General features: G+C 26.1%; 4 protein-coding genes across 5 annotated transcripts; 2 read left to right on the top strand and 2 right to left on the bottom strand.

Moving 5' to 3' along the window:
- Positions 1–390: 390 nt before the first annotated feature.
- LOC143151049 (PAX3- and PAX7-binding protein 1) lies at positions 391–7,683 on the bottom strand. The gene is made up of 16 exons (XM_076319795.1): positions 7,296–7,683; positions 5,935–6,113; positions 5,214–5,373; positions 4,969–5,068; positions 4,715–4,872; positions 4,548–4,630; positions 4,227–4,426; positions 3,916–4,105; positions 2,631–2,754; positions 2,312–2,500; positions 1,960–2,159; positions 1,735–1,885; positions 1,447–1,642; positions 1,171–1,369; positions 906–1,024; positions 391–693 (listed from the first exon to the last, which is right to left on the bottom strand). Exons 1-16 carry the CDS (start codon positions 7,480–7,482, stop codon positions 642–644), a joined length of 2,487 nt encoding a protein of 828 aa, XP_076175910.1. The 5' UTR covers positions 7,483–7,683; the 3' UTR covers positions 391–641.
- Positions 7,684–8,326: 643 nt separating this feature from the next.
- Positions 8,327–9,101, top strand: LOC143151282 (proteasome assembly chaperone 3-like). The gene is made up of 3 exons (XM_076320261.1): positions 8,327–8,540; positions 8,736–8,843; positions 8,936–9,101. Exons 1-3 carry the CDS (start codon positions 8,473–8,475, stop codon positions 9,099–9,101), a joined length of 342 nt encoding a protein of 113 aa, XP_076176376.1. The 5' UTR covers positions 8,327–8,472.
- An 8-nt stretch (positions 9,102–9,109) lies between these two features.
- Positions 9,110–11,423, top strand: LOC143151281 (GPN-loop GTPase 2). 2 transcript variants are annotated; one of them, XM_076320260.1, is made up of 5 exons: positions 9,110–9,245; positions 9,350–9,555; positions 9,627–9,741; positions 9,960–10,017; positions 10,112–11,423. In XM_076320260.1, exons 1-5 carry the CDS (start codon positions 9,125–9,127, stop codon positions 10,347–10,349), a joined length of 738 nt encoding a protein of 245 aa, XP_076176375.1. In that variant the 5' UTR covers positions 9,110–9,124; the 3' UTR covers positions 10,350–11,423. The 2 variants fall into 2 exon arrangements, with proteins under 2 accessions (XP_076176375.1, XP_076176373.1); XM_076320258.1 differs by having other exon boundaries at positions 9,822–10,017; positions 10,112–11,409.
- On the bottom strand, positions 10,470–14,120 carry LOC143151280 (trafficking protein particle complex subunit 13). Its single transcript, XM_076320257.1, has 10 exons — positions 13,810–14,120; positions 13,517–13,685; positions 13,200–13,284; positions 12,402–12,529; positions 12,206–12,329; positions 11,999–12,095; positions 11,115–11,341; positions 10,926–11,026; positions 10,658–10,805; positions 10,470–10,593 (listed from the first exon to the last, which is right to left on the bottom strand). The coding sequence occupies exons 1-10, from the start codon at positions 13,850–13,852 to the stop codon at positions 10,501–10,503; spliced, it is 1,215 nt and encodes a 404-aa protein (XP_076176372.1). The 5' UTR covers positions 13,853–14,120; the 3' UTR covers positions 10,470–10,500.
- Positions 14,121–14,147: the final 27 nt, after the last annotated feature.

The raw sequence follows: 14,147 nt of genomic DNA, 5'->3' as shown, positions 1-14,147 counted from the left end.
TCAGTCTATTACGTTTTCTTTGTATATTTTTATGCAATGTATAAATCATAGAAAAGTTTCTTTTCTCTTTAAAATTTACACTTGCTAAAATTACTTCTTTTCTAATAATAATTTAGAAGAAATTGTACATTTTAATTTATAGATCTTAATGATATATAATCCTACTCGTGATAAAAGATATTTACAAAAATACAACATAGATATTGTAAAGATATGATGTGAACATGCAACTGAAAAATAAAATAAATTTTCTATATTTATTCTATATAAAATTTACAATATAATAATTCATCTTTAGAAACTATGGTGAAAGAAATATATCACAATTAAAAGTATTGCCAACTTTCTCCTCTTTAACTATAACAGGAAAGCTAAAGACAATTTGAATTTACATATTTATTTTGACATAGTGTTTATTATTTACAACTGCTGTTGGAAAGTGTACTATATTATCAGAATCTTGTTTAATTTATTTCTATACAAAATTACATTTTTATATATTACACATCTAATTGTACTGTAATTCGCCATGTACAAGATCCTTCCAGATGCGTACAAAACTATAGATAGGCATATTAATGAATACCATAAAATAAAAGTACCATAAAATATTATTAAGAAATGCATACATAATTAATACATTATAAGGGCTTGATTATTTTCAGGATGGACTTCGAATATTCCCAGGCTTCACTGTAAAAGTGAATAATTAGTTTAAACTACATGAAAATCTAGACTTGTATTTTACTTTGTACTTTAATATATTCTCAATATTAAAGAGATTAATTAAATTATTTATTCTCAATACACAAAGATTCGGAAATTTGATATTTTAATCATTTAATTGTTGGTGTCATATAAAATATAAGACGGATTAGAATTTTGAAATGAAAATGTATACTTACTTATGCGTTGGGTTTGCTTGATCTAATTGCTCGCTAAGTTGCTGAATAAGCGTAGCAAACATCCTTAAATGTTCTATTGTTTCACCTTGTAACCATGCACGAGGCAATGTACTCATTACCTATTACATAAACATAACAAAATCATTTTAATATTTAATAACAATTCATTCAAGATTGAATTGCGAATGAAATATTTATTATGATACAGTTTTTTAAATGTTATATTTAATTGCAACAAAATTGATATTAAAAATGATCAACATACCATATTTGCTTTAAATAAAGCATCGGTAGGAACAGAAACTCTCAAACCCGCTAATAGATATCTATTTAATAATGAACCAAGTGCCAAATTTTTTAACTGGGTATCTCCAAGAAGACCTTGCCAGCTTAATAAATTTCGCAAAAGCTTCACGGCCATTGCGAACTGTCTTTGAAAAAATTGATGTTTAGTATCCAAAACTCTAAAAAATAAAATTAAATGTTAGCAATAATGCATCATTATTGATATTTTTTATTGAAATATACAATATGCACTGACTGTTTTGGAAAAATTGGTATGAAAACATCATTTTCCACGGCTGCTTTAATTTTCTCTAATATAGTATTAAATAATGTTTCTAATGGTTTACTTGAGTCGTTTAAATTCGGATACTCCCTAATAAGACGGTTTACCGTGCCTACAAGTCGTAATGTTTGCGATGTAGACATTGGATCCCATATTTTCTCTACTATAGCTGTAAACGAGAATCAATAAAATATTACAATATTTTTGTTTATCATTGAAGAAAAAATAATATTAGGACTGTATTGGATACAATAATCTTACATGTTAATCTAGGTACAACAATCTTTTCCACTGTAGATGGTACCAATCTAACATCTGGATCCCTCTTAAGTGATTCTTCTGTTTCTTTATTATCTAATGCATATAGAAGTAATGTATTATACCATTTTGTTCTTTCTATATCAGCACTTTCCTATAATGAAAACTAGTGTTAAAATAATAATGTTAATATAATGGTACTTAAAATTATAATAATAATAAAAATACCATGATAGGATTCCATGTTAATAATTGCAATCTAATAATAGGAGAAATGATTTTAGGTATACATAAAGACACATAAGCCTCCATATAAGCATCTCTATCGGTTTCTCTCCAAGATTCGAACTTTGAAAGTATTCCTCTTAGTGTACAATACTCATCGATGACATCGGAGAATATTTCTTTACTTTCATTGTCGATCTCATCTGTAATAAAAACGTAAATAAACTTTATATAAAGAGAAATATGAATTAAAATATAAATGTATATAAAAAATAAACATATATTAATTTGGCGGATCATGGTTTCACAATTTTATTATTTTATTTAAATTGATTCAAATTCAATAAAATACAACCTTTTGTTTGCTTAAACGCAAGATTTTGCTGCTCAGTAACTTCATCATCACTAGACATTCCATCAATGTGTTTCGGTAATGTAGGAGCTAATTCTCTGGCTCTTCTTCGACGAGCTCTTCTTCCCTCTCTTTCTGTGGCTCGACGAATACGGGCTTCAATTTCTGGACCCCTTCGTATAGGTTGGCCTCCTATAATTTTAAAAATAATTTTTGTTGAAACTACACTGATTTGAAGTACATTCTTTTTCATTTTAATAAGTTTATCTTTATAAGGTAATTACTTAAATCTACGAGATACAAATACACTAAAATAACTGACTTGCAGCCGTTGTAATTTCTTCCGCTTGATCCCTCGTATCTTGCCGTCTTCTTTCCATTAGTTCGGTCGCACGTTCACTATAAAGATCTAACCAGCGTTGCTCCAATCCCACAACCAGAGGCAGCTAACAAAAAAGTTACATGTTAACATTCACACAGTGAATTAACTCAATGACTTTGAGTATTATTTTTGATCCAGAAAATGTTTGTGTTAAATTTTAGCAGTTCTTTGATAGTTACAAAAAATCAAATGTATAGTTTGGTTGATATAAAAAATTTATAAAAATAAATAACATTTATTTTTAACATTTGCTGGAACTTCAAATAAGATTCCACGGCCATTGGATATATTTCGTTTAAAAAGGATTTGAAAATCAATATCAATTTACTTACCACATATATTAATTTATTTTGTCAATTTTTATAAATACTTAAAAGTAACTTTTACTATATTATAAGTCATTTTTGTATACAGAGAAGATACAGACCCCCGGCAATACAAATATACATTATGTTTTATAATTGTTTTTAATAATTTAACCTTTCATATGCATTTTTCTTTTTTTTATAAAGATAGTTTTATAAAGCAAATACATTAAAAATATAAATATTAAAATAGTAAAATTGCTTATAACTCTTGAAAGTAAATTGACTACAAATCTGAATGTTTGTTACCATTTTAAATAATTGTTATACTTTATGATACAAATAAGAATTGTATCATGTAGTCCTTTCTGATATTTGAACTTATTGATCTTGATAATACTTAAACTCCAGTGGAGGTAGGTTACTAAATTTTTTCCTATGTGCAGTACATAAAAGAAAGAAAAAATGTGTTAAAAGTTTTTCGGATTAAAAATTTACAGATTCATTTAAAAAATTAAATACTGAAAATTTAAATATAATTATTGAAGTTATATTCAATAAATGAAGAACATAATTAATATTTATATATAAATTTATTAAGATGTTTTACTATTATAATTTTTACTTTTTTTTTGTTTAATAAACTTATACTTATTACTACAAGTTACAATAATAAAAGAAAAGCATTATCCTCTGTCATAAAAATACTACAGAGAAACATTTTTTTAGAATAGATCAAATTAAAAAAATGTTTTTAAATATTTTCTTCTACGAAAAAAATACTACGCATGACTCGTTGCATAATTTAATTTTAGTAAGAAAAATGCATTGCTTCTAATATGGCTGAATAATTTATGCAGCCAAAAATTGCATGGAAAACCCCAGTGCACATAAAAAAACGTGACAGCGTATAAACCCACCTTCTCATCAAGACACTCTACCAAGTCAGTGACATACCCACGCAACTCTTGGTAATATCTGAAGCGCTGTGCAAGCTGCGGTGCACGAATTTCGCCATCATCCAGTTCTTTCATAGTTTGTCCTAATTCTTGTTCTAAACGATCCTGATCTAACTGATGACGTCGGTGTACTTCTTTTAAACTGTCCAATCTGTAAATTATATTTTCCACTCCAGTTTTATATTATTGTTGAAATAAGATGTATTATGAAAACCAAAATGACTAAAACTATATTATTAAATATAAATGTTTAATTTTGAATAATTTACCACCTTGCACGCATCTTATTGACAACTTCTTGAGGAGTAATTGGTACTATTTTCGTTGGATCTGGTGGTTGAATCGCTGGTGGAGGTGGTGGAGCCGGCATCATTACCATTTCTAAAGGTACCCCAGTTCCCATCACTTGATTTACGTTCATACCGATTGAATACTGTTGCTGCATCATAGAATCTTGTTGTGCTGCTGCAATCTAAATATTTTTTATATTACATGTACAATTATATCAAAATAAATACAAATTAAATATTATACATAAATATATTATCAATTAATCTAATATGAAAAAAAAAAAAAAAAGAAAAATATATTACCTGTGCACCTGTTACACCTTTTCTAATTTGTTGAGCTTCCCATTCTTCTTCTTCATTTTCATGTTCACTTTCATCATCTGAAACTGAAAAAATTAAATGATTTATTTATTTAGAGAATAGTGATTATAAATAAACGAAAAAAAGAAAAAGAAAAGAAAAAAACTAACGTTTCAATGAAACTTGTGAAGCAAGAAATGCTTCTCTTCTTTTTTCTTTGTCACGTGCTTCAGTATTAACAGTCATATCAATTCGATCTTGAGAATCATCATCATCACTTCTATCATGATCTTCTTCCCGAATAAGTCTTGATTTGCCTTTATCGTCACTGTAAATAAAAATATTTATATTACTCCTTTTGCAAAATAAATACAAAAGTTAATAGTAATTAATTTCTAAGTTAATAGTTCTCAAAAAATATTACCTTTGTTCTTCTATAGGGATATAATCAGTTCCTAATTCTCTTGCCTTTTGTCTGCATTTCCTAGCTGCATGGATCATTGCAGCATCAGGTATACAACCACCTATAGTTATATTAATAATTAATATGGTATTTGTCAAAATATTATAGCATATTTAGTGTACACATAGAAAATTAATCTACTATATATAAATTAAAAATAAAGTTTAATATGATTATTGTGGGTATTAATAAAGAACATTACATACTTTCAAGGAGAATCTTCATTGTGTCAGCTTTATCCGTGTTTCTTCTAAATTTATGACTACGTGGTTCATCATCCTCTTCATCAGATGTATAATCATCCTTACCAGCTGCCAGTGCAGCTCGTCCATTTAAGATTAAAGGTCCTGTATTCTTTATTTTAACCTAGTAATAAAAATTATGTGTTGCTTAATAAAATCTTCAAGTAATAACATTAGTTTAATTAATTAATAACTATACATAGTTTAGTTAACATTACATTATACTGCAAAAAAAGTATGTTATAGCAATATAAATTTTTGAAATGATTTTGCATCTTATAAAAATAACTAGTTATTGAATAATATTTTATATTATTTATAAAATATGATGAGTTTTCTATAAAAAAATTTAACTTACGATGCATATTCATATTTTAATAATTCTGTACATTTAATACAATTAAAGTATTCATTGTATTGTTCTATATCCATTATATTAATGCAATCATATTCCATATTCAATACAGCAAATAACCTTTACATTTAAAAAACAACATAGCTTACAAAAATAAATGCGTAAGATGTATTTGTATACATTGACATGTATTTTTGTCACATTCTTCAATACATACTAAACGTTGTATGGAGTTAATATAGTGAAAAAATGAAATTTGGATTTAAGAGTTATAAATTATTTAAATCGAAGAAATTCTAATAATAATAAAACATCATAGAGATAGCTTACTACTAGATCATCTGTCTTTATTTCTAAATCTTTTTCCTGTTTAATGGACATGTTCGCTTGCTCAGAGTCCAGTTGCATTTTCTCTTCACCTTTCTTTTTTCTCCGCTCGTGATCTAGCTGTTTCATCAATTTTTTGCTCCTTGATGATTTCTTCACTTTAAAGACTTCACCATCGTCCGCTGTAAGATAACATACTATTAGGTTTTGTATAAAACAGACAGCAGAAAATAACAATTAATCATACATATAATAAGAACAATAAAAATTACTACTATTATTCAAAATTAATATTTTATAATTGTTATATTAACATTTTGCTTAATAGTAGACAACACTTTTTGAGCCACTAATCCAATCAAACATTAAAAATCACCTATAAAATATCTATTTTTTCCCTTCATAAATTATTTATAATTAGTTACTTCTTTATATTAACAAATATTAATCTTAAATTTAAATAAATGTCAGCATATAACAAACATGATCCTGAGATTTAAAAAAAATAAACTATATTCGATATTGATCATAAAAGCATATATAATGTTTTAATGTGTTTTATTACTGCATATAAATGTAGTGGTCTAATCATTGCAGATGGGTCATATTAGTTGTGGATATATCCAGATAGACTACTAAAATTTCACATAATATAGATCTTTAATATTGTATTATTTATAGAAAATGAAATTATTTTTATGAAACAACTGTATCCTATAGTTAGATGTTGTAATTAAAAAATAGAAAGAAAAGTAAAAGAATAACAAACCCTCGATATTTGACGATTTTATAATTTTAAACATAATGTAATATAAGCTTTTCACAAAAGAAAATTATTAGGTTAATATGCCCAAAATATTGTACTTCTGAAATTAAAATTTTGCTGTATAATAACATAAACTATATAATATTTCATTGTCAATTGTTATGCACCATATTAAAGGCATAAAGGATAATATATACGCTATGTTGTTATTTTTAAAAGAGATACCTATTTCTTATTTTATCATTAATCGAACGAACTATTATACAATAAAACAAAACCTAACATATCAATGATAAAGATTGAAAATCTTGGTAGGTTTAAAATTAAAAATTTATCACATCTCCATGTCATTTTAATCGTTTGCATATCAATTTTTATTTTTTTAAGCACTAGTTATTATTTAGAAGATAAATAGATTTAAAATAAATACTTCATTTTCAGTATTATATAAAAATATTTTCAAAAATATTGTAATGAAGTAAGATTGCTAAAAGTTATTATCAGAGTTATATGATTATCATAATTAAAAGACAAAATTTTAAAACGTTTTTCAATAAATGTATGTATGAATGTGTGCACACATATAGCTACAAATCACCTTCTTCCAGCTCCTCTCCAAAACTAAGGAGCGTCTGCTTCGGTTTATCCTTCTTCTTTGCTTTAGATTTTACAGGTTGAGTGTCCTCCACTTCCATCCTATTTTCATTATCTTCATCATCGTCGTTGAAAGGCCGACGACGGATATTCCTCTTCGGTTTATTGAATAGTGACATTGTCCTTAACATCAACCAGTCCGTTTAGAAAATTCATACATACACTTTCCTCGTATTATTAACTTCTCAAATAATTCACGGTAGAAAAATAATTCGAAATTTCATAATACATAAACTAATAGAAGAAAAAATCTTTGAAAACGTGTATCCGCGTCCTTTATACGGTATATTTCAATCTTAAATACTCGCGACAAGAACCAGAAAAACGCGACAGTTTCATGAAATTCTAATATGGATTATCCATTGAATAAGAATCATTATAGAATCGACGTGGACTAGAAAGTTACTTACTCATCACTAGAGGGCTATTAACAATAGCTCATTCTCACAACTTCTCTATTGGCGTTAAATTCCTGTAAAAAACTCTATATTTATAAATGTTCTGAAACTATAGTATGTTGCAAATCGACAACGATTATGACAGTTTGATAATTTAACACACTTATCATTTAAAAGCGTCACAATGTGGATCCGGTTTTACATCTCCAAATAGACAAAAGAAGGTTTAAATAGTGTTCTTGAGATCTAACACATATTTCGATATTCTGTTTATTAAGTCTGGAGTGCCACATGTTGTTATTCATTTTATTATTCATTATATTTATCCTCCAAACATTATATAAAAATTATTCACTTGGCATAAAAATGTATATCTTGAATACTCTCTTATATTAGACTAATTTATTTACTTATTTATGATTAAGAAAGTATTTAAATATACACAGTTGTTTTCTGTAAATTCTCACAAATTGTTTTTACAATCATTTGAAGAATTTTAAATTTAACGTTTTAAATATCAGAGATTTCAAGGTGGCAGCACTGAAACTTTTCACAAGGTAATCACTGATATGTTCTACAAATGTGTATGATGTCTCTAACGCTGCCTATCGTTGTTGGGCAAACTAAAATGTAGATAACCCAATACGTCTATGCTTGGACACTCTGGCAATCATTTTGTTATAAGTAAACATTTAATATAAATTATAGATAAGTTCAGAAAATATGAAACATTATGCTTGTGCTATCGTGACTCACGGTCGTCATACCGATATTGCTCTGAAAATTTATAGGTAATAAAATAATAAAAATATATATTTGTCTCTAATTATTAAAGCATTAATGCTTTATTCTAATTACTCATTTAAGAAGCAAGAAGAATTATGCATTTCATCCATAATTTCTAATTGCTTGTTTTGCATAGTATAAAAGAAACTTTTACGCTTATAACTATCATAAAATATTTATAAATTTATATTTATTTTTAGCAATCGTATATTATTGATTGTAACACATTTTAAAAAGTTTGGATCATTGATAGCGGTAGATCAAGGATCTGCATTACATCAGTTTAGTAACGGTATATTTACTACAAAGTTAGTAATTGTATGATCATTATAAAATTGTATATTTCTTACATTAACAGGTTATTCTAATGTGATAAATAAATAATAAATATTTATTTTAGAGTTCTCTTTGGAAAAGATGATATTGATGTTGTGGCAGCTAGTCGATATATAGCAGAACAAATTAATGCAAATAAGTCATTATTGATTTCAATATATTTAAAAGATTATGATTTAGATACTTTAAAAGCTATTGTTGCAGCTATAAATGAAATGAAACCATGGTGATGCTATAAAATAACAATATAAATATGAGTTTAATATTTGGTCAATTGGTTATTGGTCCACCCGGAAGTGGAAAAACTACATATTGTCATGTTATGTCTAAGTTTTTAGAGAAGCTTGGTAGAAAAGTAGCTGTCATTAATATTGGTAAAAACTAACAGTATTTAAATAATCAATAATAATAAAACTTAACATTGCTAGCTATAAATTATAAAATCGCCATAGTTATTTTATAATTTTTATATTTTTAGATCCTGCAAATGAAAACATGGAGTATAAACCAACTGTAGATATATCTGAATTAATAAAACATGAAGAAGTAATGTTGCATTATGGACTTGGCCCAAATGGAGCTTTAGTTTATTGTATGGAATTTTTAGAAGCTAACATAAAATGGCTAATTGCAAAAGTTTTAAATTTAAAGGATTACTATTTAATTTTTGACTGCCCAGGACAAGTAGATATATACAAATATTACACTACAAAACTTTATACCTTTTTGAACTACAATTTAGTTTTTATTAACAGGTTGAATTGTATACACATCACACATCAATCAGTGTAATTGCTGAAAAATTAGAACAAAATTTAGTAAGACTATGCAGCGTACATCTTATAGATTCTCACCATTGTAGCGATGCTGGTAATTACATTTATTTTGTGTTTATAGATAAATTTATGTGTATATTTAATAATGTTTGGGACTAATGTTCTGGGTTATAGGTAAATATTTATCATCTTTAATTCTTTGCACAACAACCATGTTAAAACTTGGTTTACCTCATGTTAATGTTATGACAAAATTTGATGAAATGAAAAAATTTAGTCATCGTCTAGATTTTAATGTAGATTTTTATACAGAAGTACTCGATTTAAAATATTTATTGGATAAACTTGATGAAGATCCATTTACGTCAAAGTAAGTTTTTTCATTGAATAGTTTCATACAAAATTGTTGTAATATTTCTAATTTGATAACTTTTAATGAATTCTAAGTTGTAAATAAATTTTAGGTATAAGAAACTAAATGCAGCTTTTGTATCTCTGATAGAAGATTATAGTCTTGTTAGTTTTGTACCATTGGATATTTCTAATCAAGCATTGTTACTACAAGTAAAAAATGCAGTGGACAAGGCTAATGGTTACATTTTTGGTGGGAATGAACCTCAAGATATTCAAAGTCTACTTGCATGTGCTGTAGGAGTAGTAAGTGAAACTGAAAAAATGTCCACAATAGATTCATATTTTTAATAAAAAAATACTTATTTTGTAAAAAAATATTTCAGTCAATTTACTTATTTCCATATTAAAACGCTTCAATATAGTTATAACTACATTTGGTAAATTTTTAAAAGTAATAGAAGTTAATAATCATAGTTTTATTAATTTATTAAATTTTTGACTAGTCTATCTGATTAACAAATATTTGGGCTAAATCATCATAGTCGTAAGTCCTCTTCAAAAATGTATCCTCCAACTTCAATCCAGAAATGATCTATAACATTATAATGTCGAATACTATATTAATATTTCAGTAATGTTTATATAATAATACTTACAATAATACCACTATGTAATGCAATCAGGCATAAAGGAATATCTATTGATGCTCCAGATTTTAATGTTCCTATCTTTGTATTGGATATTCCACACCATGCTACAGAGCTACTTGATTCCAAACTTAACATCAAATCCATACTTCTTTCACTAATAAAAACAGAAACCATATAATCGTTTGTAAAACGTTATTATGAACAATTTTCAAAATGGACTGTTAATCATTATATTTTTATCTTTTTCATTTTTTTGTATACATTAAACACTTACGATGTATTTATTATATGACAATTAAAGTTAACTGATTTTTCAAGATGAACTTTTAGAGGAATCTCTTTTATAGTAACTCTTAGATCACCATATTCAGGTGCCTAAAGAATTAAAACATACATGAGATATCAAAGGACTTATCAATTACAAATCAATTAATAAATTAATTGATTAATTAATATAACATACCATCCTTTGTAATTGACTTGTCTGTAACCTTCCCCTTTCTCCTAAATTACTTCTCCAAACAATATCTAATTTTCCAATATTTGTTGCATTGTGCATCATTTTTGGATCTTTTAGTAATGTCAATTGTGGTTTCAAACAATATAAATATTGTCTGCTACAATCAGTATCTAATACATTTACTGATCCATAAATAGATTCTCCCTTTTCATTTGTGTTTAGTGTTGATACTGTAGAAGTTAAAATATGCATTATGGAAACATACAATTAAAGACTCTTTGTACTTAGAAGTTAATGTAAATGCCAAGATTGAAAAATGTTGTTTTTCTTTTTTGTTAAATGTTCTATGTGCCAATGGAAGTACTGTAATATTTAATATAAATACAATTTTATTTTATAAATAAGTACTAGTAATGTAAAATAATGTAAATGCAGAGACAAGTGTTATTCAATTATTATTGTTTCTTGTCTACTGCTTATAGTATATGATATATTCTACTGGGAAATAAAAGAACATATTAAGAAAATATATTCTTAGTTTTCTGTATTTTCTATATTCTGGTATTATAAATAATTTGTGAACTAACAGGGTTTGCACTTACAGTGCTGGCAGATTTAGCTTTTTCTATAGCTAAGATATGGTGCATATAGGTTTTTCTACAAATACAATTTTCTTTTCCATGAATTAATATATTATTAACACAAAAAATAGCACATTTTGTAACATATTTGGATTATTGTAGTCTTAGTCACATATAACAATAAAAATTAATCAGATTTTGTATACAAGTCCTTCTAAAAAATGTAATTTTTGGCACTTATTAGATTATTTTCTACAAAAACTCTTCAATTAGATTAGTTAAAGCAATAACATGTAGCAAACTCACCACTAAATAAATGAGATGATTCAAGTGAAATTTTTTCTAAACATATTGGACCTGTTGTAAGATTTTGTATTTGTGCTTCAAGATATACTTCACCTGACTTTAAAAAAATGTTTTCATTAAATTTTTGTATCAAATAATTGAATAAATATATGTTGCAGGTGATAAAGGTTTGTTATTGTGCAAAAATTATTATCACAAAAGTGTTACCTCTGCATTATAAAACTTTGTTTTCACATCTAATGGTTTTACTACTTCAAGTTTATAATATTTTCTAATGAATTGTGGAGTTGCACCTAAATTTGAAGGTGTATAAGTTACTTCACAAACTAGTCTGAAATACATTTGCATTGATCATTTACTTCTTAATTATATGCTGAAATTTTTTTTAATCATGTATTCTTACATGTGAGCGCCTATTTCTTTTACTTCATGATGTATTACTTCACCAAGTGTACCATCAGGTGCTAAATCTTTCATTCCTCCACTATTACCAGAAAGAGAAATAATTTGAGTACTTGTTTGTAAATCTGCCTATAGTATAAAATAGTGTTAAGAGCAATTCATCAATTCATATATATATATATATATATATATATATATATATATATGTATGTATGATTATTATATAACATTATTATAATATACTTATATTATTTATTATCAATTAATATTTTTTAAATTAATCCTTCTAACTCAACAGATGTACACTGTATGTTTCTACACGCGGCTTATGTAACACAATCTGAAACTGATTGATGAACAAAGAGAAATTAAATTGAAACTGTTAGCATTTTGGTCTTTGTATAGTACTCTTATTCCAACTAAAAATAAACAAATCACTTTGCAACTGAGCGAGTTTAAAAAATAGCAGAGACATTACAAAAAAAAGATTGTTTTCTTTTATACCTTTATACTTAAAAAAATAAAATAAGAAAATATATGTATAGAACATAAAGAATTATCAGGCAAAATGTTAAAATATTGCAATAAAATAATGTTAATATAAAGTCAACAATTTGTATATTTAAGGCAAAACATACAAAATAGATCTGATAACTGCACATAATGGATTATATTGATGCACATTAATTTTGTTCCAACCCTTTGAGTTGGAAGGGTTAATAATATAATTTAATTACTAAATTAATTAAAATTTAAATAAGATTTATTTTGTAGATGAAATATTACACATATTACTTACTTTAACAGTAACGTTTTTGACTAACTGATTACTGCCATTATGTACACAAAGATAGCTCGAAAATATTTCACCTAAATAAATGTTCCTGAAAATATATATGTACAACTTTAACATTGAATTATTTTCCATGAAAATTAAAAATTAAATTTGAGTGTGTTAAGTAATTATTGTTCTACTGTGATTTACTAATATTACAAATAAGTAGAGTATGTACGTTCATGGTTTAACCAAACTATGTTTTAAAACATCAATAAATTAAAAATTTATTTTTAATAACATTGATTACTATGTAAATATATGTATATACATATATATACCCAAAACATTGTGGTAACACCATAAACTGTCCTACTGCAAGAGTTTCCATTCCTTGCAAAGCAGTACAATCATTTTTAAGTTCATTATTTAATGTATTACCAGGAAGATCTGTTGAATCACAAGTAACAACTACTGGATTTGCAAGAGTAGGTCGTGTTAATCTCATCACTAAAAACAATGTATTAAAGTATAATTATTAATGTCATCTGTGTTATTACCATTTGAATTAAAATAAACAGAATATGTAGTTTTTAAAATAAATTTAAGATTATAAAGAAATTATTTTCGTTACCTTTTAATGCTAACAAATGTTCACCTTTTGGTTTAGCTTCCATTTGGACTACAAATAATACGTGACAAATACAGTGGGAAAATAAATTTTCACCCAAATAAAATAACAGTAGCTGTCAAATGTCACATAAGCAACATAACCTGTGATGTATTTATATATATACCATTCGATTCAATTCGAGTCGGTTCGATTTATTAAATCGATAGGTGAAGAAAAATATCAATTATTAAAACACTTTTTATAACAATTTTTTAAATATATATTTATAATATTCATATGATCAATAGCCAATCTAGGAAGAGTTATTAAAAACATGTAAATCTGTAAGAAGTACAAAG

This window comes from Ptiloglossa arizonensis, chromosome 9 (genome assembly GCF_051014685.1).
Source record: "Ptiloglossa arizonensis isolate GNS036 chromosome 9, iyPtiAriz1_principal, whole genome shotgun sequence".
NCBI lineage: Eukaryota > Metazoa > Arthropoda > Insecta > Hymenoptera > Colletidae > Ptiloglossa > Ptiloglossa arizonensis.
The sequence above is the reverse complement of the archived record's forward strand: the minus strand, read 5'-3'. Positions and strand labels throughout refer to the sequence as shown.